General features: G+C 43.3%; 1 protein-coding gene across 2 annotated transcripts in view; it reads right to left on the bottom strand.

The window, feature by feature from the left end:
- The window catches only part of LOC147608059 (5'-nucleotidase / magnesium ion binding protein), a 57,280-nt gene extending 50,024 nt beyond the window's left edge, over positions 1-7,256 (bottom strand). For both annotated transcript variants that reach the window (XM_086789935.1, XM_086789936.1), the window contains exons 1-3: positions 7,016-7,256; positions 6,883-6,943; positions 6,673-6,805 (exon numbers count right to left, since the gene is read on the bottom strand). In XM_086789935.1, coding sequence (XP_086646061.1) covers positions 6,673-6,805; positions 6,883-6,943; positions 7,016-7,213 — 392 coding nt within the window. In that variant the 5' untranslated portion in view covers positions 7,214-7,256. The remainder of the gene's footprint in view (positions 1-6,672; positions 6,806-6,882; positions 6,944-7,015) is intronic.
- Between the last annotated feature and the right edge of the window lie 19,606 nt (positions 7,257-26,862).

Genomic DNA, 26,862 nt, shown 5'->3' with positions numbered 1-26,862 from the left:
GGCCTATACCGCAAACACTAAGACAACTTCGTTCTTTTCTCGGTTTTGTTGTTTTTCTTCGAAAATCTGTGCGGTGGTACTCTCAGCTCACACTATCGATGACCAACTTGTTGAAAGGTCGTGGACGTAAGTCGAATCAGTCTATCACTTGGAATAACGATCTGGATATGGCCTTCAGACTTTTGAAAGATAAAGTTAAGGAAGCACCTATCTTAGCACTACCCGATCCTAGTAGGCCTTATGTTCTTGAGACTGATGCCAATGACTATGCAATCAGGGCTCCTCTATTTCAAGATGGTAGACATGTTGCTTTCGAGAGTAAAAAGCTGGACAACACTCAATCTCGTTGGCCAACCCTTGAGAAGGAGCTTTATGTTGTCATTCACGCTCTCAAGGTTTGGAGACATTATTTATATGGCTCCAAGTTTATGGTATTGACTGATCATCAGTCAATCAAGTATATGTGTGATGGAGATAATTTGAGAGGAAGGAAAGCTCGATGGGCTAAGTTAATGCAAGATTTTGATTTTGAGATTCATTATCGAAAGGGATCCATGAATAGTGTCGCAGATGCGCTTAGTCGGATTAGAGAGGTGAATACTTTGTCGTTCACCAAGTTTCTACAGACTTATTCAGTCATTGAGAGGGCTTTGCAAGACTGATAATTATTTTGGTCCATATTGGCAGAAGATCGAGGACGCGAGCTCATTGACTGACCAAGACTCAGTGAACTGAGCAACCTACCATTCAGGCTACAGGAGGCCAGTCGATGATTCGGAATGGTTTACTATTCCGTAATGACAAAATTTGTGTACCACTGATCCCGAACATTAGGTCCAAGATTCTTAAGGAGTGTCACAACGCTCCTTTTGCTGGACACCCTAGGGTACACAGGACATTAGCTTTAGTGAAACACACTTTTTATTGGCCAAAGATGAAAGGGTATGTAGAAGATTATGTCCTCAAGTGTTAGGTTTGTCAAGCAAATAAAGCTGAACGCTTTAGACAGGCTGGGATGTTGCATCCTTTGCAAATCCCACGTAAATGGGAAAGCATTTCCATGGATTTATTACTCGATTGCCAAGAACACGTCAAGGCCACGATTCTATTTGGGTTGTGGTGGATCGCTTGACAAAAATGGCTAGATTTTTACCGACACAGAAGACCATTACAGCTACGCAATCAGCAAGGCAATTTATCGAGCAATTGTTTAGACTGTACGGGTTACCGCAGGACATAGTCAATGATAGGGACTCTAAGTTTACAAGTGACTTTTGGAGGCTTCCAGCTCCTCGATGCGCTCCATCTTGTCAACGCCTTCGTACACCTTGCCAATGCATGGCTTTCTGCTATCCACAATTCGGAGCATGTGGATGATAGGCTTCGTGATGTCAACAACATGCTTCACTTCACCCCATAAGCTGTCATCCATGATATGGCTGTAGCATGCTCTTCCCTATGTCGTGCGAGAGGTTGGCCAATTGTTCCACTCATCACTCACCACTATCTGCTTGAGAACATTGTGCACCTTGGTCAATCTCTCTAGCATGAGAAAATTGTAGGCGGAGCGGGTTTCAGAATATTTGAGCAGGTCCTTGTTTGGAGACCTTCTCCTAAACTCCGATAGAATGAATTGGTGCCACGTAATGAAGTTAACAATCTCTTTACCATGTGCTATGCATGGAGCAATCCAAGGAAGGGCATCAATGTCCTTCCAGCGATTATTCAATCCATGTGCAATGCATGTGTCAAAAGCTTTTCACCTGCTACTCGATTTGAGTTCTCTCCATCGTCGATGACTTGGATGACATCCGCAACACCAACTTGCTCGATTGCTTCTACCCACTCCTCCGCAATGACATCTAAAGAGTTGCCTGATAGAGGCATCATGGAAAGACAAAAAGAACGCATTGCCCCGAGAGTAGGCCATAATGCCAGGGATAGAACGAGAACAGCCATCGCTTCATCCATCACTAATGACAAAAACACCATTCTTTTGCCAACCTTCTTTAACATTTTGCATGGCAAGATTAATGGCTTCTTTCTCCTTTAGCAGAAGGGGGGTCCAAAGCCGGAGAGTATAGGTAGGTCCAAACTCAGCAATGAGGTGAACCATTTCTTGGAAGTAGGGAGACCTTGGTACATTGGATGCAATATGGTCATGGTAAAAAAACCTCACAACAGTTGCATCCACTGCTTCTCTTTTGCGTGGATCCCACGAGGTAGAAAGAGTGTGTTGGGTGCCTCTTGGGAGTGGTTGATGCACAAAAGGGGAGCCAATCGATGCAGAGAAGTTCATGGGTTGAGAGGGATTGGAAGGAGCTGTAAAGAGTGAAGGGTTTACAGACATAGACCTTGGAGGGGGAGCGTGAAAAAGGACAGCATTATGCTTGGCTTCAAGCTGCCTTTTTTTATCGGCAGGAATGGCTCCACAAGATTGTGTTTCTTGGCTAGCTTCTTCATGAAGAAGATATCCTCGTACCCGGTTAGCTCCCGCGAATTTGATAATGTTACAACAGCAACATTTCCATCTCCTAGCTCCCCCTCCAACACCTTGTTCAAGGACATCCACTTCATCCCAACATGACCAAGAGTTCACCTTCTTAGCTCTTTTGATACCCTTGGGAGGCATTATGAGAGAGAGAGAATGGAAATTTGAGAGAGAGAGAGAGAGAGAGAGAGAGATTAAAGTGTAGATAGTTGAGAGAAAGAAAGAAAGGAAATTGTATTAACGTCTACAAAAGGCCAAAATGACCTATGAGACCAAAAGGTAACATCATGTCCATGAAATACATCATCATGGGTACTAAAAATAAAAATCAAAGAAAGTAATAAGAGCTGAAATGTCAGATCTGATCCCAAAACAAAAAGTGTGCAGCTCTCATATCACCCTAAAATATCCGGCATAGGACGCTGCAACATGGCACCCAACGTACTAAAGCTAGGCCGGTGGAAGAGAGTCCTGTGGTGGTGGGAGATGATGGCTCTGATCCTCCTGTAGTGACGCGAGCGTGGGCGGGGACCACGAGGTCAAGGGCATCGGGCTCAGCATAGCTCAATGGCTCTGTCTAGTGTCACTCCTCTCAGTCAAGCTCCTGCATCAACCTGAAGGTCGGGTGTAGTGGGTGAATCTACCCTCATCACTCTAGTCTGGAAGAAGTCAGTGAGAGCTCTCTGTACTTGTCCTCTGACGCGTACTACTGGTCTAAGCAGCAAAAGGGACTCCCTATGTCTGCAAAGCTCTAGGAGGAAAAGTCCCAAGCATCTCTGGTCTGGGAAATCCATGATCCTGGAAAGTGGTCCAAATCCATCTCAGAAGAGGCAATGGAACCTCCCCCTAATCTCATAGTATACTGGGCATCTCCATACATAGTGGGCCTTTGTCTCAAACTCTTTGTGACAAAGCTGACATATTCTGTCCTCTGGTGCAGCTGCCCTCGGCCCATATCCGGTTGTCTCCACTCTCAACTGATGGTGGGATGAGGTGCGGATCTGTCCAATCACACATCGCACCCCAAATGACAGATGTGTATCCGTGTAGTGCGGACGTGTGATAAAGCCATCGTCTGTCAGGGGTGAAGAAAATGATCCCTATAAAAGGCCATCTTCGTCCCAAGGGGCTAGACGGGTGGGTGCCAAGTCCTCTGAGTATCCAATCTCACGATGTCCTTCCTGATGACCCTGTTCAGTTTTGTGCGGCCGAGAGCAAAGGAGGGCGCCTCTCTGCTATATTAGAATGGAGGGAATTGCATGCCATGCATACCAAACCAAGTGCTCACCTATGCATACCAACACTACGTGTCTCCATCTAATGCCAGCTGTCTCGAGGACTCTAGGGCGAGCTTGAGGCGTCTGTCTAGTGGGAGCTCCCATGATCTGTGCCAGTATGTCATTGTTTGGAAAATAGCCTCTGTCACAATTGGTGCAACCTCGATCTCCGCCGGCACAATCTCGTGTGGCACTGATGGCTTACTTCTAATCATGTGTGCGATCATCATCACTAGTGGCCTCTCCATCAGCTTCCACCCATCATATACACCCTCTGTGTCTATCTCAGCTGGCTCCTCCCTCCGTCTCCTCCTGTGGTATAAACTAGCACCCCAGATGGGAGCTCCATATAGTAGTGCAGGTGTGACTAGTGTGTCAGATAGCCAGAGCTTCATCCTCGGCTCCTGAAACTGTATCTGTGAGCACTACCTTTCAAGTGGGCCCAAGGCTGCATAGCCGCGCATCAATTTGGTTTCTGCTGCCATCCGCATAGAGAAACACGGCCCGGTAAAAGTGATCCCAAGGTATACATACAAGGTCACATGCTCCACTAGCTCCCCACTATATGTAAACTGTTGTGCAGATCTGCGTATCCACTTCGAGGAGGTGTTAAAGATCATAACCTTGGTCTTCCCAAGGCATAGTTGTTTCTCGTACCGGTACGAATGGGTTCGTACCGTACGGTTCATACGGTACGATATCGTACGGTACAAGTTTTTTTTTTCCCCCTTGAAAAAAAAAATCCAAATGCTTAAAAAAAATATAGAAACCCTGCTTAACGAAGATCCCAAATGCTCGCAATACTTTGTAACTTTCATGTCCACTCAGTATTCCATATGGGGTTGTTGAGAGACCTAAAAAATCTGGCGAGGTAGACTGGTAGTGTACACTTGATTGGTAGGATGAGAGAATCTTGCTACCTCACTTGGAGATCCCTGGTATAGGTAGGCTAGACAATTAGATTCTCAAGTTATGTACGAGGGAGAAGATTTGGACATGGCCATTTTGATCTAGAGAGGAATCCCTAAACTTATCACCCTAGATGCACTGCTCGTATTTGTGCAAGGACGGTCCCTTAGTCATAAACGCTACACTGGGAGACCCTTGGTATTGCATTACCCATCCAGGTTCTTTTTTGGAGACAATCGGGAGATCCAACTGGGAGAGACACATATCCATGTTCTGGTTCCTCAAGCACTGTAGACTCCTCCCCTCCCAACCTTCCCTCACATTCAAGCTTGAAGCTCCATAGATTGTAAGTGTAAAAAATAAAAACCGTATTTTGTCGTACGGTATCCGAAAATTTCATATCGTACCAAAAATTCCCGTACGGTATCGTATTTTCGTACCGTGACAACCATGTCCCAAGGTTTATGGTGAGGTCTTAATCCTCGCAAAAGGCCTGTAATGCATCCAAGTGTCTCTGCAGCCCCTCTAGTGAGTCAAAAATGAGGACAATGTCATCTACATACAATTGAATGGGTATTAAAACTCTTGCCAAAAGTGCTCCTAGACCTCCGTGTCTATCTATGTAGTCAGACATCTCATCAATGTAGAGCCCAAATAGAGTGGGAGATAAGGGACAACCCTCTTTCACCCTGATAGTGCTATGTATGTCCTCTGATTCCCCCCCTGGGGCCCGCACTCTCCTAATGACAGACTCATCTAGACTGTGAGGATCCCCCAAAGCATCTCTGTCGGTACTCCCATGTCCTACAGTCTCCTCATCAATCTGGCCCGTGGGACTGTGTCAAAAGCCTTGCGGAAATCCACAAAGCAGCAGTATATCCGATACCCATGTGCTCTCCCCTCCTCAATGATACCCCGTGAAGATGTGGTCCAGTGTGGAGTGCCCTCTCCGGAAACCTGCCTGCCCTGGTACCCAAGATCTCCCTCAACACAAGCAACAAGATTAGCACCAAATAGAAAGGGTGCAGGCTGGCCCACCTCCCAACAGTAGGTCTAAATCCATAGACCACCCCCAAGGGCTAAGGCTTTCATGGACGGTGTCCCAGGCCTAGGCACATGCTTCCCACCATCCGACCACAATGTTAGTATACAAAACAATACGTAATCCATACGATACGCTCATCCCACTTATATAACCTCAATCAAGCTATAAATAGCAGCTGAACAAGGCAACACAGACGCTTGCTCCTCACCTAGAAAGCTACAGAGAAGGACATCTCCACCATAGGTTGAAGTGTCTGAGTGGTCGGACTCCATGGACGCACACATCTCCCATTGTAGTTTCAGTAACTCCTAACTAGAGACTCCGGCTATAGGAGAATAGACCGCTGGGCACCTCATAGTGGGACACAAGAGAGTGATGTTAGTGACACCTGCCACCCCTTTGCCTATTCAACTAGGTAGGAGTGTCGAATTAAGATTCATCAGCTACCCCAATGGTAGACAGTCAGCTTGACAAGCTAAACTATCACTGAGTTATGAGACTCATCTGGACATAATTCTGTCCTTGCAATGTCATCTATTTCTACGGTCAGTTGCAGACCTTGGCTGTGTGATGTGTCATTTATTTCTATGGTCGGTTGCAGACCTTGGCTGCAACCAACCATGGAATTTGGGCCTTCTCTATACTATCAAGGGAAGCCTGGTACTAAACCTGGATCTGTATATACAGGCTTGATGCATTCCCTGACAATGAGATCCCTCAATATCTTAAGAGTTCCAGTTAGGAGATGATACACAGGATCAAGGCACGGAGGACACTGCAAGGAAACTAACGAAGAAACAGAGGGCACCATCAGTGCCATTTGAACATTTGGACATGATTTATTTACATTCTTCAGCAGTAGCTGGGAATGGAGCCGATCACAAGCGGTTTCGGTCCATACCTTTGGCGTCAATGTAAGAGGTTGTGATGTAGGCCTGGTATTCACTTACCACTCCTCCATGAGCTTGCTCTTTTCCAGAAGAGGAATAGCTGGCGATATCTCCAAGGGATAATAGTGATCAAATAACTGCTGCCGCTTGAGGTCGTACTCTGGGTTACCTTGGTTGAGGAGTGAATGGCTGCCTGGTTAAGAGGGATGGACACCATAAGAGGCAAGCTCCATCATATTTGGGCAAAAGCAAGAAGAAGAAGAAACATACTCTGCCCTCTCCTCCCATTCACCAGGTATTTGGTGAGGGTCATGTCGAAATCTGCAATAACCTGAGGGGACCAAAGTTGTAAGCAATCTATGAGAGCAAGCTGAGAGCTGTATGTTACTCCGCCTGCACACACCTGTAATTTGGAGAGGCCACCGCCATGTCGGATGTTCTCCATCTTGCGTTGCAGCCCAGCAGCGTCGCCAATGACTGCACTATTTTTTATGTTGCCGCTGTTGGACGTCGGCCCCACGGCTCCACCACCGCACTTAGCCTTGCAGCAGAGAGCTCGCGCCCTCCCGAGCTGGCAGGATCCCGTCGATATGCTTGCCATGGGCCGCAAGCATGCACGAGAAGATTTATGTCTTTCTATTCTTTTTTATACACGATAGTTCATCCATCGGCCACCTCTAATGGTCGAGTTCTTCAAATATGTGTGCAAAACGTTATGTGGGTTGATGGGTCATTAATTAAGGGGATGGGATGGATGCCCCTCGGGTCTATATGGCACGGTGCCTTAAAGAGGCCCCCCAAGTGGGATCTACGGGTGAGAGGGGCCGATTTTGGGCGGGGGTGATTTGAGCCGTCGGATCCCCGAAAGTAAACTAGGGTCCGAAAGTAAACTAGGGCTGCTGCGCACATATATTAATAAAGGCCGAATACACTAGCTAGCAGAAATTATAGCCTAATGGTAAGACTATGGCCGCTCTAGCGGCACGTCGTGGGTTCAAATCATTCTTTTGCAATTTGAGACTTAGGCAAAAAAATTATAAGTCCAAACTCGGACAATGGAGTAAACTAGGCAATTTGGCAAGCCCCCAACAAAAAAAACTCGACCTGCGAAGTAAACTAGGGATCCTACAAAAAAAAAACTCGGCCTGCGAAGTAAACTAGGATCCCTAGTTTACTTCGCAGGCCGAGTTTTTTTTCGGTCCTAGTTTACTTTCGGGGATCCGACGGCCCGGATCGGCCCCGCCCAAAATCGGGCCCCCTCAGCTGTCGATCCCACTTGAACCCCCTCTTAAATGCACCGTGTGATTTAGAGACGAGGATGGATGCCTAAGGGTCGAGAGTGGATAAGGGTTAAGGTACGGTGGTTGCTCCCGCATGTATTACACGTGTCCATGTGCGCATGTTGTACACATGTCCATCTACTTCGACTGTGCTAGATAGCATTCTCGGAGCTTCTACGGTGTTTGCGTGGAGGTAGTCACCTCTTCATTGCAAGGAGGAGTGAGTCCTCGTGTTATCGTGCCATGGCCTCATCAACCCTTCCTATGCTTGGGTTTTTTACGTGTTGTGGTTTCTGTCGCTATGTTCCTATTCTCATGCTTTGGGTGGCAGTTGTCTTTGTGAAAATGTTTTATATACAGGTTTTGATCTTCTCGTGCCATATGCTTCTCGCCATGTATTACATGTGTCCATGTGCGCATGTTGTACACGTGTCCATCTGCTTGGACGGCGCTAAATAGTGCTCTAAGAGCTTCTGCGGTGTTTGCATGGAGGTAGTCGCCTCTTCGTTTCGCAGGGAGGATAATTACATACTGAACAAATGGACAGTGACACTGGGAGCTAAGCTTGTTGAGATCTCAGATATAAGGAAGGTGTTCTTCAGAGATCACTATATTGAAGCCAAGTCTGCCAGGTACTTCCTTCCCACACACCCAAAGAAGGAGATGGACAGGCCTTCTTGGAGAGTTAAGAAGATGGTGTTTCAAGGGGTCACTATAATAATGGCATCCTTGTGGAGGACAGTCCGCCCGATGTCGATCCTACAGAGCTGTACATAAATTCATCTGAAGAAAGAGAAAGCTGCAGAGTTCCTAAGAGCTATCAGTGAGGGAGACGACTTCATACCAGTACCACCACGCCATGAGCTCACTGACAAGGCCTTCGCGTGAATCGTCTCTTGTAAAGAAATAACCATTGGATATGCCACTGTACATAATAATACTCCTAGTGGGATAAATAAAATGTCCTTTTCATTTATATTATGTGGATTGCTTTATTATATTAATTATATTAAGGTCATTTGATGCCTTATCCTTTATTTTATTAATGCCCACGGTAGTGGGCATTAATAAAATATGCACCATCAACAAAATGTAAATATGCACCATCAACAAATCGTTTGTTGTTAATCGTTCGTTTTGCACTCCAATCGTCTCAGGTTTATTTCAAATCATCCGATTACACTTATATTTTTGTTTTTTAAGCGGGGGTCAAAAGCGAGCAAGCTCGTTCTGAGACTCAAACAAAGAAAGGCTTTTGTCATTAGCTTCATTGTCTCCATATGCACCATCAACAAATCGTTTGTTTTGCACTCTAATCGTCTCAGGTTTTTCAAATCGTCCAATTACACTTATATTTTTATTCTTCGAGCCCGGGTCAGAAGCGAGCAAGCTCGTTCTGAGACTCAAACAAAGAAACGCTTTTGTCATTAGCTTCACCGTCTCCAGTCTCAGAGACTGATTACACTTACACTGGTTCACCAATCTCGTCAGCTTCTCCGATTGCTGCATAGAGCAATCGTTCTCCTCGCGGCTTCTTCTATCGCCGATCCAATCGTCCGATCTTACAATTCAATCTAAGCTTATAAGCTTCTTTAACCTCATCTCCAGATCCACAATGTGTTTCATGTCAAATTACTAAAGAAGTATGTTCTAGATGAGGCTCATATTTTAGATGACGAGCTTAAGGCCACACCAAATTTTCCATTGAACTAGAGAAAATTTTGGATATTTGAGAAAAGCCCCTAAGAAATATACTTATTCATGAAGCTTTGATGTCAGTCATGTGAGTCATACTACCTGCTAGACAGTCGTTTAGTCGTACTACCTCTTCCAAATAGCCGTGTGACCCGCCAGACAGCCGTGTAAGTCCTACTACCCAATAGAGGTGATGATGTCCAATGCATCCCAAAATTCAACATAAGTGTCGACGCCAACTTGTGTCTCTAGAACATAGACTACGCGAACAAAAAAAACTCCTATGGCTACAAGCATAAGCATCGGTTTGGTGGAGTTAGCATCAACGTGGGGAACGTTCAACTACTTCGGTGTATGTATGTGTGTGTGTGTGTGGGGGGAGAGAGAGAGAGAGAGAGAGAGAGAGAGAGAGAGAGAGAGAGAGAGAGAGAGAGAGAGATTTCTAATCTTAGTTTGGTTGTATATGTATATTGGAAGGACATTGAATGCTGATTTTATAAATTTTTTATAATATTTGTGACACTATTATCTTTTTGTAAGTTTGGCCTCTATTCAGATGATGATAATGATGATATATATATGTACACACATAGAATTTATTAGTATGTATATGGAGAGAAGAGAGAGAGAGAGAGAGAGAGAGAGAGAGTTATATATATAGAGAGAGAGAGAGAAAGAAAGAAAGAAAGCTTTTATTAAAGTCTTCCCAAAAGACCGAACTCGGCCTATGAGACAAATCGGTGTACCTGTATGGGGTATCCTCTGTCATCCCAACAAAATGAAAAAGTATTGAACTAAAAAGCTGAATCTGAGTGTGCAATAAGTACAGTGAGTGGGGGAGGGGATGGAGCTCTACTACTAGGAGAATGCAAAGCTATATGCATGGAGTATACAATCATGATATGCAACCTAGCTAGCTCCATCTTGTACCATACTGGGGGTATATAAATGGTATACATCAATGAAGGGGGTCTCCACAGCTCCCTGAAGAACATGCCTCGGTTTGCTCTGAAGCGAGCCAATCGCTCCGCACCCTCTTTGTGAAACTGAGCTCTGATCTCTGTCATCTCTCTCTGGTATAGGCGTGGTGTCCGAAAGCCAGGTGTCCTCTGTCCCCTACGGGCTCTGAGTGTCTCTGCTCTCTAGAGAGTAATTCCCTGCCGTGTAGGGGCTGGGAGTGGGATGGATCTCTGAAAAAATGTAGTAATCTGTGTCTATCGTCCCCCCTCTGGAGCTGTCTGAGCCTGTATAATGATGTCTCTCTGTGACGCTTTATGTCTAGAATGAATCTCCCCAGTATGCACTGGTCTGTTGCCTCAAAGATCTGGCGTAGGGAATGTGGCTCTCTGAATAAAATGGGATATCTCTCTCTAATGGCTGTATATGCTCTGCATCTGCATCATACATAATGCTTCCCACTCTCCACCTCCTCTCTGCACAATCTGCATACCCTCTCCTCTCCGGGGATCCGTGCTGCTCTGCCAGTCTCGATCTCCAATCGATGTGATGAAACTCTAAGCTGACCAATAGCCACTCGGGAGCCGTGGTAAAAAGCCCTCCATGTATCTAGGCCTCTCTATAAATCCATCATCAGTGATACTCATGAAGTGATCTCTGTAGTATAGCATCTTCGGTGGAAGAGGCTCTGTAGGCGATATCCATGTCTCTCGTGTATAGAGCTGCCACCCATAGGTCCTGTCTCAATACTCTATTCCTCTCACTATGAGAGAGACGGATATGTGGTGCATCCCTGTCATACTGGAATGGTGGTAGATGATCCATGTCTAGGCCATGCTGTGAGAACCAATGTGTGACCTGTGCATACCATGATCCTCTGTCTCCTGCCTCAGCCAGCTGTCTGGATGCCTCAAAAGCTCTATATGACAATCTATCCTGTGGCATCTCTCTAAATCTGTCTACTAGCAGGCATATAGTCTGGAATATGGCCTCTACCATCATAGAAGGCACAGCAAACTCTGCTCGGATAATGTCATGAGGTGCTGACGGTTTGCTGCGTATCATGCGTGCCATCATGGGGGCCTGTGGTCTCTCTATCTGTGTCCACCAATGGGTAGCAAGGCTTGGCGCCCATACCGTTGCTCCATACATTAGTGCCGGTGTGACTAATGTGTCAAATAGCCACCCCTTCGTCCGAGGCTCCTAAAAAATGCGCCTGGTGGCACTGTCTCTCTAGCATAGCCAATGCTGCATATCCCCGTGTCAATCTAGCTCTGGTTGCTGAACCCATGGTGAAGTGTGTGGCTGCTGCCTGCAGAGAAGGTAACCCCTAGGTACACGTATGATGTCACCACCTCCACCTGGCATCCTGTGAGAGTGAATGTCAGCTGACTCCTGCCCTGTCTCGATGTATGAAAGACCATAACCTTGGTTTTTCAAGGTTTACAGTAAGACCCCTCTATGTGCAGAAATCATCGAGTGCATGTAGATGCTGCTGTAGACCTCCTAGAGACTCAGACACTAATACAATATCATCAGCATAAAGCATAATATGTACTGAGGTACTTGCTAAATCAACTCCATCTCCGCCTCCCCATGTAATGAAGTCAGCCACCTCATCAATGTATAACCCAAATAGCGTGGGGGAAAGTGGGCATCCTTGCTTCACACCAATGGTGCTAGCAATAGTCTCGGACACACCTCCCGGACATCTGACTCGCCCAAAAACCTGCTCATATAATGCATAGATGCCCCATGTCATATCTGCTAGTATGCCAAGAGACTGCATACGCTGAAAGAGCCTCTCTCATGTGTCAAATACCTTGCGAAAATCCACAAAGCAGCAATAGAGCTTTCTCTTCCTCACTCTGGCCTGATCAATCATACATCTCAAAGTGAATACATGGTCAGTGGTAGAGAAAGCTCTCCTAAAGCCTGCCTGCCCTGATGAGCGTAAACCTGCTCGCTTAGCATATAAGCTAAGCTCTTGCTCCAACACTGCACCATAGAGTTTGGCCAACACGTGGCCAAACCATAACCGTCCTGTAGTTGCTCAGATCGAGCATATCCCCTATTAAACAGGTGTGCAAGAAAAGGAGCCAAAGAATCTATTGCATATATGAGATGCTCACCTTGCAAGCCCATATGGTCGGCGGCCCATCCATGCTATAGGCGGAGGATAGCTTCCTTTACCATCGAGTGGGTAAAGAAGCTAGCTGTGGTACGTCGAGGCTCGTGTGGCTGAGGTATAGGTGGCTGCTGTGGGGCATGGTATAGGCCCTCTGCATATGTGTGCCATGTCTGTGGGTCTGCAATAGGTGTCGGTGTCCGGGGCTCTCTGAAGTGCCGCCATGAGATAGGGCTATCTCTACTCAATCATGAAGAATCATGAAGAAATGAAAGATCTCTAGCTCCTGTATCTCTGCGAAGGCAGGCCTTTTGCGGCGAGTAAGTCTCCTCATCTCTCTCCTCGACTCCTGCTCCGTGATGGCTCCCAAGGCTCTCTGTATGCAGAGCCGTGAGTATAGGGCTCTGCACTCGTCATACCATCTGTTCTGGGGGCATAGTCCCAGATCTCGCAGGCTCTCCTAAGTGGACACGATGTGGGAAGCTCTATAATGCAGCCGTCATCATACCATCTCTTCTGGGGCATAGTCCTAGATCTCGCAGGCTCTCCTGAGTGGACATGATGTGGGAAGCTCTGTAATGCAGCCGTGTGTAGGAGTGATGCCAGCTAGGCTATAATGGTATCCATAGGTGCTAGTGGATCCATGAGTAGAAGCCCATCCTCTACTCTGCCAGTGTATATGTCTGCCATGTCATGTGTGAAGTAGATGGTAGTGTGTGGCGTCGGTATGTGGGGGGCTGGTGATACTGGTGATCCAGCTAGTGAAAATGCCAAGTATGTATGATCTGCCCCAATAGGACGAGGTGGAATGGAGAATGAGGTGACAAGCTGTGATGCCTCCAAAGACCCCATAATGTAGTCTACCACCGTGCCTCCGGTCCGTGTATGACCCCCATGTGGGAAGCATGTAAGCCCTCCTGATCTCGGCCATTGTAGCATCCCGTTATAAATAACGAGACGATGCCTGGCTCCCAACTCTAGTAAGTGGCCCCCATAATGTCCTCTGTCTGGTCTAGTGTCTTCTCATGCCCGACTAGCCCCTATCTCCTCTGGATCCACATGGTGGAGGATCTCCATGTCATCATAGTCATACACCTCACACTGTCTGCTCTGTGTGTGGGCATTGAAGTCGCCCGTAAGAAATACTTCCCCTAGTGTAGAATAATGCATAATTTCCTCTGAGACAGACAAGTGTATGGCGAGGCTCCTGTCTCCTCCTCCTGTGGCATGTCCTCTGTAAATGACATAGGAGGATCCTGATGGAGGAAAGTAACATAGGGCTATGTATATAACCCTGTCCTGTGAGAGCTGTAAGCTGATCCACATGTATCTGGCCTCTGGATCCTGTGCTACCACTCTCAGTCTCCCCTATAGCTCCCGTCTGAATAGAACTGCCCCTCGACCCTCTCGAGGTACCCTGGCGTGTGGTCCTCTTGTATGCTGACTCCCACTAGAATCCCTCTAACCGCTCTGATGTGTCTCTGTCAGAAGTATGATGTCTCTCCCCACCATAACATGCTCCAGTCGTCTAGGCTGCACCCATAGTGAACCATTACAGTTCCATACTGCCATGTGTATCTCTGTCAGTGGCCTTGTCTGTGTCCCATAGGCCCCAAACCGCTAATCCATGGGCCGGCCATCAATGATGACCCGACCATCTTGATAGAAGGCCTTCTTGCCTTCTCTCCTCGTGTGTAAGACTCATGGCATGCAAGCTCTCCTATGCTCAAGCTGCATCCTCGTGAGATCATCATCCAAGAAAATAGGAGCTCCCTCTAAACCTCGTAGTATGACCCTCTTCCTCATGAAGGTGACCCTCTCCGTCTCTCCTACAAACTGTAGGATGAGGGCTCACTTGCGTGTTGAGTCTTTCCTGGCTCTCCATGCTTTGGTGAAGGGGAGAGGGTCCTCTTCCCTGTAGCCTAGCTTCATGCATAGAAGCTGTCCATCTTTCTCAGGAGTGGAGTGGAGTTGGGTGTCTCGACTATACCTGTGACTCGAATGTTGAGGCGGCGGCGGGCATGCCTCATCTTCTCCTCCTCAATGGTGGTGTGAATGATTTGATGTTCCTCCCTTTGAGTCTCCTTCCTCACTTCTTTGTGGATGTTCTTCTTCACCACCTCAATCCATCCTGACTGCTTGGCTTTGAGTTTTCCCTCCATGTCCTTTGTGATCTCCTTGGAGATCTCTTCTTTGATGGACGCCGTGAGAGTGTTCTCATTGATCTCCCCTTCTTCCTTCTCGGTGTTCTTGACGGCTACCAGTTCCACTTTCAATGCACTCACCTCCTTCTTGACTGTCGTGTTCTCTTGTTCAAGATTCGTGACCCGTGCTTTGAGGGCCATGATGTGCCGATGTAGTTTGTTCTCCACCTCATTGAGGTTGGAATCGGATGTCTTCTTGTTCTCCTTGATTAGTGCCTTCATTGCCGTCTCGAGGGCCTCGAGTTTTTCTTGGAGACTCGGGGTCATTCCTCCAGATTACTCTGCAATCCTTCCCACAGGCAGAGAGAGAGAGAGAGAGAGAGAGAGAGAGAGAGCCTCTTAGTTTGTGTGTGGAGAGAGAGGTAGATAGATAAATAGAGAGAGGGACAAACATATAGATGCAACAATGGTTTTTATGGAGTGACATATGTTTTAAAGTATTCTATTGTGTATATATGTAATGGTTATGGAATAAGATTTTGTGTGTTGTTCTTCTATATGTAAGGTTTAAGTACATTGAACCAAAATTTTGACATCTTCTGCACATAAATGGAAAGATGTGGAATGAAGTTGAGAGGGTGGAAAGGGCTCTCATCTGTTGTAATTTATGGATCAATGTAGGTACTTTAGCTTTTCATGGGGTTTGCATATTATTGATTTGTCCCATAGTTTACATTTACCGCACTTATGACCTACCTCGGTGATAGCTTCCGCACTTATGCCACTAGCATGGTTGGTGAGATTATGGTTGATATACCGCTAGGCTGTGTGACAGCCACTTTGAAGTACTAGAACATGGCATAGTTATAGCACCAACTCATATAGTTAGATTCACAAAGAATCTGTTATAGCGCCAGCTTATATAGTCAAGTTCTAGCAAGTGATGTAGATCTGTTATATGTCAGCACAGAGGATCAGGTGGTTGACATCTTCACAAAGGCATTGGGCACAGAGAAGCTCCACAGGCTTAGGACCTTATGTGGAGTGCACTGTGTGGAGTTGAGCTTGAGGGGGAGTGTTGAGATATCGAGCTTAACTAGTGCTATGGCAGACATTGATGACCTGCCTGGGTGATAGCTTCCACACTTATAACACTGGCATGGTTGGTGAGATTATGGTTGATATGTAGCTAGGGAGGATGACAGGCTGGGTGATAGCTTCCGCACTTATGCCACTGGCATGGTTGGTGAGATTATGGTTGATATGTAGCTAGGGAGGATGACAGGCTGTGTGACAACCACTTTGGAGTACTAGAGTCATAGCATAGTTATAGCACTAGCTCATATAGTCAGGTTCACACTATAGACCGACCATTATATGTTGTTGTAGGAGAGTACTTTCCCTTTATGTATGTACTCTTTTGGAGTACTTTCCTTTTATGTATGTACTCTTTTGGAGTACTAGAGTCATAGCATAGTTATAGCACTAGCTCATATAGTCAGGTTCACACTACCGACCTTTATATGTTGTTGTAAGAGAGTACTTTCCCTTTATGTATATACTCTTATCTTTTAGTTATATGGTTGTAGAGAGAAGAGAAGAAGATAGAAGAAAATTCGACCATCCATCTCTCTCTTTTGTGTCTTGCACTCTCTTGTGTGTGTGTGTGTGTGTGTGTGTGTGTGCACGCGCTTGCAAAGAACTCAAGCTCTCCCTCTCTCACATTCTCTTTATGATATCAGAGCTCTGGTTTATGTGAGAGCTAAGGAGGCAAGCAAGAGGCAAGAATAAGAAAGGAAGGAAGTGGTACACATGCAAGAGCATCATTGTCTCTTCCCCTTCTCCTCGATTGCTCTAGGAGCTACATATCTCCAATTAAGGAGTTGTCTTTATGAGATTGGAGATGCCTTTGTGGTATGAAATACTTTGTACTACAGTTTTGCATGGCCAGATTCGCGTTTTGAGCACACTTCGGTTCTGTTCGATTACTCCAAGGTATTTCAACAGTTTCAAGACGTTTTGGTAGAGAACTATCATCAAAATCTGGTTATTGCAGTGCAACAGTGCATTTTGGGAATGCGAACTGCACATATGTTTTTAATATTGGGTGTATGCACATGTACCCTAGTCTGACCTAGTGACATACAGGTTGTGCTGAAGTACCGCTACTACTAGTTTTAGAAGATATTGTTGTGCTACAGGGTGCATACACAATTTGTCTATTTGCAGGTTTCTTATTGTTGAAGGCTAATATGTCTGAGACAGACTCAATCAGATTGTTAGTGAGATGCTCGACAAGAAGAACTTCCATGCCTAGAAGTTCAGAATGACTAATTTCTTGATGGGTAAAGGATTTTGGGACTATGTCGAAAGAGACAATGAGGAGCTGTCTGAAGAGAATGCCACTCCAGCAGATATAAAGGCATTTAAGGATTGGAATCAGGGTGCAAGGAAAGTCATGTATTGGCTTTCGATCAGTGTCAGAGAGACAATGATAGGATGCATATATAGGATGCCAACACTCTAGTAGTTGCATGGCAGAACCTGGTGTAGATGTTCCAAACTAATACAAAGGCAAGAACAAACTAATACAAAGGCAAGAAAACTGTGGCTAAAACAAGAGCTGCATACTGTGGAAAAGAAAAGCATGTCTATCAATGAGTATATGCTTTAAAGATTAAGGGAATTGTTGAATCCCTTGGGTCTATCAATGTATCAGTGGAAGATAATGATTTGGTGAGTTCTATTTAAATGGACTTGGCAAGAGTACAAGCCATTCAAGGCCTCCATTGTAGTCAGAGAGAATGTTCCCAACTTTCAGGACTTGGTGTCTATGCTGATCATAGAAGAAAAGTCTCTAAGTGAGGACTCTTCTTCACAAAGCAAGAACACATCCGAACATGACTTCTACTCTAATTAAGGTAGAGACAAAGGTAGAGGTCATGGTTGAGGCCAAGGTGGTGGGACCAACAAGGAAACCAAAAGTATGGACAACAACAGTCCAATGATTCACATCACAACAGTAATTATACACAGGTAGAAGAGGCCAGTCTAAAAGCAGGGGGAGCCAAAGAGGCCGAGGTGGTTGGCAAAGAAATCAAAGTGCAAATAGCATAGAGTGGTATTATTATGGCAAACTAAGGCACATGGTAAAGGACTACTATAAAAAGTAGAATGGCATTAAAAGTAGAAAGTTACAGCAAGGCAACTATACATCATCTAGTAAACAGGGTGGTAATGATAGAAGTGACCAGTTGTTTGTGATGCAACACATGCTCAGTTCCACAAAATAGGAGATGTGTTAGGATCTCAAGATATATGGTATGTGGATTCTGGTGCCTTTAACCACATGACCAGTCATGGCAAGTGGTTTAGAGACATGCAAAAAATGGAAAAACCAGGTTATGTAGAAATAGGTGATGATACTGGGCATCCCATTGCGCATGTTGGTAAAGTGCCATTGTCTATACAGGATGGCAAAATGAAGTTCTTTGAAGATGTACTTCATGTTCTAAATATTACAAAGAACCTAATTTTTGTTGGATAGATGGTTGAGCAGGGTTTGCAAGTGAGGTTTAATCCTCAAGGATGTTTTGTGGAGACTTCAAAAATCAGTGTCGCTTGGTTTGCGAAGGGTAATAGAAATGGCAGGATGTTTACTTTGGATATGAACATGTCTTGTGTATGGAACAGGTATCATTGCAGATATTGACATATGGCACAAGCACAGTGGTCATGTGAATATACAATGAAGTCTATGCAAGCCCAAAATATTGTTGTAGGTTTGTCAAAGTTTTAAGGTTGATAGTATGCATAAAGTATGTGAAGCATGCCTGCTTGGTTAAGTAGACCAAACATGCTTTTCCACACGAAAAGGATGTCAGTGCAAGGCCATTAGATGTTATACATTCAGATATACGAGGACCAACCAAGACTTCAATAATTTCAAGCTGCAGGTATTATGTTACATTCATTGATGACCACACTAAGAAAGTGTGGGTTTACTTCATGAAGGAAAAACGTGAGGTGTTTGCTAACTTTTAGAGATTTAAATCCTTGGTCGAGAAGGAAAGAGGCATGTTAATAAAATGTCTGAGATCATATGGTGGGGGAGAATATTGGTCCAATGAGTTCAAAGATTTCCTGAGAAAAGCGAGGAATCAAGAGACAGTTTACATGCAGGTACACTCTGCACAATAGAATGGTGTTGTAGAAAGAAAAAATAGGCACATTGTAGAAGTGGCACATGCCTTGATGGTGACTAAAAATAATATGCCACATTATTTTTGGGCAGAAGCAATAGCAACTGTTGTGTATATTATGAACAGAACACCCACTGCAGCTCTTCATGGTATGATGCCTAAATAGAAGTTTACATGCATAAGACCGAATGTGTCGCCCCCACTTGAAAGTGTTTAGGTGTATTGCATATGTGCATGTTCTTGATGAACTAAGAACAAAGTTTGATCCAAAGGTAAATAAATGCATCTTTATTGGTTATGCTATGGAATAGAAAGGTTATAGATGTTATAACCCTACCACTCATGAGATGCAAGTATGAAGAGATGTTGTCTTTGACGAGATGAGTAGCTAGTATGCACCAACGTGAAGGCAATAGAAGATGTAGATGTAAGAAGTGTTGATGCTGCACTACATGTAGAGTAGCAATCACACAGGTGCTTAGTGGACCTGGAGAGTCCTCTAGTAGTGGATCCAATGTTAGTCCATGGTCAGGTAGGTTGAGAACAGATGCAGGTACACATGTATCACACAAAGGGAAGAAAAAGGTAGATCAACCTTTTGTGCCTGATCTGGCATGCCTGATCTGGCAGGTTACTCATATGTGTATGGTGATTCTAGCGACTCTGAGCAGAGCCTTGATAAGGAGCTTGGCATTCCATCTGTGGTTACTCCTAGTGTAAGGAGAACCAGGGCTATTTTAAGAACACATGGCAGTGATCCAAGTGTACGCAGGCCTATGAGGGTCAGGTACCCTGTGATACGTTGAGATATGATCAATATACAGCCCATCATTATGCTTACATGGTTAAAGTAATATAGGAGTTGGAGCCCACTTATTTTGAGCAGGCACTTGGAAATAAGAAATGGAAAGATGCCATGAATGAGGAGATGGAAACATTGGATGCAAATGCAAATGCAACATTGGATGCAAATGCAACTTGGGAGTTTGTGCCATTTGCTTAAGAAAAAGAAGGCAATTGGATGTAAGTAGGTGTATAAGATCAAGCATAATGTTGAAGGTTCAATAAGCAGGTACAAGGTAAGATTGGTTGCAAACAAAGGGCTATGCGCAGACTTATAGCATTGACCATGAAGAGATATTCAGCCCAGTTGCAAGAATGGTAACTGTGAGAGCTGTCTTTGCTATGGCTACAGTAAAGGGTTGGTCTTTACATCAGATGGATGTAAATAATGCCTTCTTGCATTATTTATAGGTTCAGTAAGCAGGTATAAGGTAAGATTGGTTGCAAAGGGCTATGCGCAAACTTATAGCATTGACCATGAAGAGATATTCAGCCCGGTTGCAAGAATGGTAACTGTGAGAGCTGTCTTTGCTATGGCTACAGTAAAGGGTTGGTCTTTACATCATCAGATGGATGTAAATAATTCCTTCTTGCATGGTGATTTACAAGAAGAAGTATACATGATGTAGCCACAAGGTTATGAGAGTGATGCACACTTAGATTTTGTGTGCAGGTTACGCAAAGCCTTCTATGGCTTGAAGTAGGCACACATAGCATAGTCAAATAAGATTAAGGAGTATCTTGTTACCATTGGATTTTAGATACCCAATGCAGATTTTTCACTTTATGTGAAAAAGATAGATAGAGGGATCATGCTATTAGTGATCTATGTGGATGACTTGATTATCACTGGTGATAGTGAAGTTGACATACATGGTGTCATGAGGCTTTTGAAGCAAAAGTTTGAGATGAAGGATTTGGGTGAGCTATGGTATTTCTTGGACATAGAGGTGAGATTACCTCATGGCATTTTGTTATTACAGAGGTAATATGGCTTGGACATGTTGTCCAAGTATGGTATGATAGGCTGTAAGCATATTTCAGCGCCATTAGAGTAGAACACAAAGCTTTTGGAGGACCCCACTAAGGCGCATAGTGGATAGCTTGATCTACATGACCATTACTAGGCTGGACTTGAGCTATGTTGTTGGACTTGTGAGTTAGTTTATGCAAGCCCCTAGGAAGCCACACTTGGATGCAGCTTTACAGATTCTTAGTTACATAAAGTCCACAATTGATTATGGACTTTTCTATGAGGCTGGTATAGAGATACAACTACATGGGTATACAGATGCTGATTGGACTAGTAGTGTTGCAAAGAGGAGATCTACGAGAGTGGTTTTATGTTCTCATTTGGAAGTGATGCTGTGAGTTGGAGCAGTAAGAAGCAGCCAAGAGTTGCCTTGTTGAGTACATAGGTAGAGTACATGGGTGTTGCTATGGCAACTTGCGAGGTAGCTTTGTTTCAAAAGCTACTTGGAGATATGGGTGAGCCCATGGATAGGGCAGTCATTTATTGTTGTGACAATATAAGTAGCATACAGTTGGCAAGTAACCTAGTATACCATGCTAGAACAAAGCACATTGAGGTGCACTATCACTTTGTGAGGGATAAAGTTCTAGCAGGTGATGTAGATCTATTATATGTCAGCACAAAGGATCAGGTGGTTGACATCTTCACAAAGGAATTGGTGGGCACAGAGAAGCTCCATGGTTTAGGAGCTTACTTGGAGTACATAGTGTGGAGTTAAGCTTGAGGGGGAGTGTTGAGATATCGTACAGTCAAGTGGACAAAGAACCTATTGGCCAGATTGGTGAAACTGTAACTTTTTGGATCTAGTTGAAGCAGGAGAGGAGAGAGATGAAAATATCTCATTATTTGTGAGTTTAAAACTCAACCACACATGTGAAATAGGCGCCTCCTTCATGAGGGGAAATTCCCCACACTGAGGTGTCAAAAATGCATCATTTCTCTAAATATCTCTTCTTTTTTAACGAATATCGTCAACTCTTCATCTTATGTGAGTATTTACTCATTTTTGGGGGGATTTTCTTTATTTCTTCTATTTATCTCTATTTTTTTATTTCTTCTATTTTCTTTATTTTTCTATTTATCTCCTTCCTACATTTGGATTAATCTAATTGGCCCCTCAAAACCTTAATCTAAAATTTTTCGAAAATCTAGACCCCCAGGATAAGGCCTTTTGAACAGATTATAATTTATTTCTAAATGCACCTTCTGAAAATCTTTTTGAACTTCTGTTTCGGGGAAATTTATTTTAATAAGAAGAGATATTTTTCCATCCAAAAATATCTAAAAAGTGAATAATCTCTCTCTAGAATATTTTCTCTCTCTAGGCCAAAACAAGGTAAAACAGGATCTTTCTTTTATTTCAGAGAGGGGAATAATTATAAGATCAGAAGGGGAGGTTCTTACACCTGCACACCTCAAAAGCCGGAGGGAGCTTACATCATCACTCCAGCAGCAAGGGTATCCTTTTCAGCCTCTAGCTTGTCTTGTTAGGTTGTGAATTCCTCCTCTGGAACTAGGGCTTGCTCTGCGATCTCAACCATAGTTCCCTTGACCAAAGCAACTGTCTCTGCAATAGATTCTCTAAGGGGTAATATAACACTATCTAGGTGAGGACCGAGGTTGGACGTATCAAGGTCCACCTCACATCGCGTGCATATAATGCCCAAGCATTCATCTATTCTCAAGTCAGCTGCCTTTTCAAGGTCATGAAGAAATAAGTATTCTTCACCTTTCACCACAATGGTGCTACACTCAAGAGATTGATCTCAAGCTCTAGCAGCACCTTGCTCTCCTCATGTGGGGAAGATGGCCCCGCATCTTCTACTACAGTGGGCTGTTCAGCTACAGATTGTGCACCCTCTAGAAAATGCTCTGATGCAAGCTTCTCTTCCACACCAGCACTCATTCCTACTGCCTTCACTTCCTTGTCATCCCTCAAATACCCCGCCAACTGCAATGCAGGCATATCTACCTCCTCATCTGAATCCTCATCCTGATGAGGAATGCAAAAGTGATGAGCCATGAGAGGAACCTAGTTCTTAAATTGCCCTTCCCCAATCTCTTCACCTCCTGCTTATTTGAAGGTACAATAAGCTCTTGCGGGGATGTAGATGTAGATGCGTTCAAGGAACTGGATGTAGGGGCAGGCATATTGTTGAATGTACTTAAGCAGCTCACCAGGCACCCATCGATCATTGGGGCAATGGGGAACGGAGATGGAGTGGGGAGCCAAGTATTGCTCCATGTATGTAATTTGTGTCTCATAATGTTGGGACGTAAGGGCGAGCGACTTTTCAAAGTCGACTTCACGAGCAAACATGATAAAGAGCTCGCTCTTGCCCGCCCACCACGGGGTGGTGGAGAGGAATTCACAGAAGTTGTCAAAGTGGGTAGCCATGTGAATGCAAAGAGAGTGTGTGAGCTCATGCTTGGTTTCTATCGTGTGAAAATGAGAAAGAAGGCACCTTTGGCAATTTATAGTTAAAATTTAAAGTTTGGCCTTTTCACACTAGACCGCTAGACAAAAAAATCACAGTTTGCATCTACCCATATTCACATCACATTCATTCATATCTTATCCATTCATATACATCTATCCTGATTCACATCCCATCACATCACATTCATTGACATCTTATCCATTCATATACATCTATCCCGATTCACATCCCATCACATCACATTCATTCACATCCTGATTCACATCACATTATATCTCATCCATTTACTCACATCGACATCACATCCTCTCACATGCACATCCACATCCATACATCCACATCCATTCTTCCACATGCACATCCACATCCACATCCATACATCCACATACACATCCACATCCATACATCCACATCCATTCTTCCACATACACATCCACATTCATTCTTCCACATACACATCCAGATTCATACATCCACATACACATCCACATCCATTCTTCCACATACACATCCTTCCACATACACATCCACATTCATTCTTCCACATACACATCCACATCCATACATCCACATACACATCCACATCCACATCCATACATCCACATCCATTCTTTCACATACACATCCACATCCATACATCCACATACATATCCTCATCCATACATCCACATCCATTCTTCCACATACATTCTTTCACATACACATCCACATCCATACATCCACATCCATTCTTCCACATTCATTCTTCCACATACACATCCACATCCATACCTCCACATACACATCCACATCCATTCTTCCACATTCATCCACATCCATTCTTCCACATACATATCCACATCTATTCTTCCACATACACATCCACATCCATTCTTCCACATATACATCCACATACATTCTTCCACATATACATCCACATCCATTCTTCCACATCCACATCCATTCTTCCACATACACATCCACATCCACATCCACATCCACATCCATTCTTCCACATACACATCCACATCCACATCCACATCCATTCTTCCACATACACATACACATCCACATCCATTCTTCCACATACACATCCACATTCATTCTTCCACATACACGTACACATCCACATCCACATCCATACATCCACATCCACATCCACATCCATACATCTACATCCATTCTTCCACATACACATCCACATCCATTCTTCCACATACACATCCACATCCATATATCCACATACACATCCACATCCATACATCCACATCCATTCTTCCACATATACATCCACCTTCATTCTTCCACATACATATCCACATCCATACATCCACATCCATTCTTCCACATTCATCCACATCCATTCTTCCACATACACATCCACATCCATACACATTCCATCACGTCCCATACACCTCTTATCAATCCATTCACATTCTATCACATCCCATACACATCTTATCACATCCTATTCCCATTTAATAGCTTTTTCGAGGTTGATCTCGATAGTGAAACTTTTTCTAAATTTCTACCAATTGCTTGGCCTAATTAAAGGTTCTTTTTCTCGACGACTATTTCCATATTCATTCTCAATTTCTCAAATGAATTATATTCAATATTCCTCTTTTGAATAAAAGGATTCATGGAATTTACAGAAATCAATTCTACCCATATTTTCACTTTTGATAAATAATCATAAATTGAATTATACTAAAAATTTCTCTTCTTCTCATTTAATTTCTTGGATCTCAAATACCATGGGAATTCCTCTTTTTGCATTTGATTATTTGCATTCCAATGTCTTGGGAATTCCTCTTTTTCCGTCAATTATTTCTCATAAAATAAATTCATCTAAAATAAAATATCCATTATTTCAATATGCTAGGAATTTCTCTTTTCCCATCGAAATGATGGAATTCCAAATGTCGTAGGAATTCCTCTTTTAACATTTAAATATTTCTCATAGATAAAATAAATTTATCTAAAATTTATCTTTGAATTTAAATGAATTACCCAATAATTCCAATATGCTAGGAATTTCTCTTTTGCCATCTAAATGATGGAATTCCAAATGTCATAGGAATTTCTCTTTTAACATTTAAATATTTCTCATAGAAAAAAGTAAATTTATCTAAAATTCATCTTTGAATTTAAATGAATTACCCAATAATTCCAATATGCTAGGAATTTCTCTTTTCCCATCTAAATGATGGAATTCCAAATGTCATAGGAATTCCTCTTTTAACATTTAAATATTTCTCATAGATGAAATAAATTTATCTAAAATTTATCTTTGAATTTAAATGAATTACCCAATAATTCCAATATGCTAGGAATTTCTCTTTTCCCATCTAAATGATGGAATTCCAAATGTCATAGGAATTCCTCTTTTAACATTTAAATGAATTACTTAGAAATTCCTCTTTTGCTAGTTACTATTTATGCATAAACATAAAAATCAAATTTTTCATGATTATAATGAGAATCATTCAATTAATCTAGGATGATTAATCCTGGAATATGGTAGGAAGTCCTCTTTTCATATTATGAATGAAAATGATTTATGTGTTATTTTTTTCAAAAATTTTGCCATAGCTCCATTGCTATTTGACTGATAGTTCTCAATAAATTTGAAAGAATAAAGTTTAGTATTATTCATATGAGTAGAATAACCACGAATTGGATCATTATCCAATTATGGATTGATTCTTAATTTTACCATAAATTAAATAGCATAAAAATATTAAAAGCCATTATTTTGGCCTCCAATTAGACAAGCATAGAAATTACTTTTAGATTAGAGAAAGGCTTCATAAGAAGCTTCATTTGAATTGAGAATAGGGCATAGGTATGACCATTCTTTGGGGGAGAGAGAGAAATGCTTAAAAACCATTATAAATTAAGCATATATGAAAATTTATGTATTTTTTCATTAAAATACATTAAAAAAGTTCAATAGTATTCAAAAGCCATTCAAATTAATGCTTCTCAAGCTTGAGAGGGGTTGAGAAGAGAAACATTTGGAGATTTAAGAAAAAGAAGACAATAATCCACACTTTACCTCCTAAATTACTTGATTCTTTGATCACAGTAGAGGCCCCCAACCAATCAATTGGTTTGGTATGTTGTTGGAGTCACCAAGGAAGATTGAAGAGAGAGAGAAGCTCCAATCTCTTCAATTTGTAGAGGAACTATTGACCAAACTGATCCGACCGAACCTATGAGTCACTTGGTCAGATCAAGAAAGAAACTTGCACTTGGATCATAGAAACCAACACTTTTTTTCCCATCGAGAGGCATAGCCGTTGATTCTGTTTCCATAGAACAATTACTATCCGAGATTTTCTTCATCTACCGTACTATAACAAAATTGAGTCTCATTTACGGATCCATCAGTCCAACCTAGTCCCATGGGTTAGCCAACCGTCCAACCACTGTAGTGATGGGATCCAATTAAGAATTTGGTTAGGTTTTGTCCCGGGTACCAGGGAAAAGATTTCCTAGGCCCCCTAGCCGGATATTCATGCAAATTTAATGCCAGTCACACC

The sequence above is a fragment of the Cibotium barometz genome, chromosome 54, assembly GCF_041138505.1.
Source record: "Cibotium barometz isolate CiBa-2024 chromosome 54, ASM4113850v1, whole genome shotgun sequence".
Lineage (NCBI taxonomy): Eukaryota > Viridiplantae > Streptophyta > Polypodiopsida > Cyatheales > Cibotiaceae > Cibotium > Cibotium barometz.
This window is presented reverse-complemented; position numbering and strand designations above follow the sequence as displayed.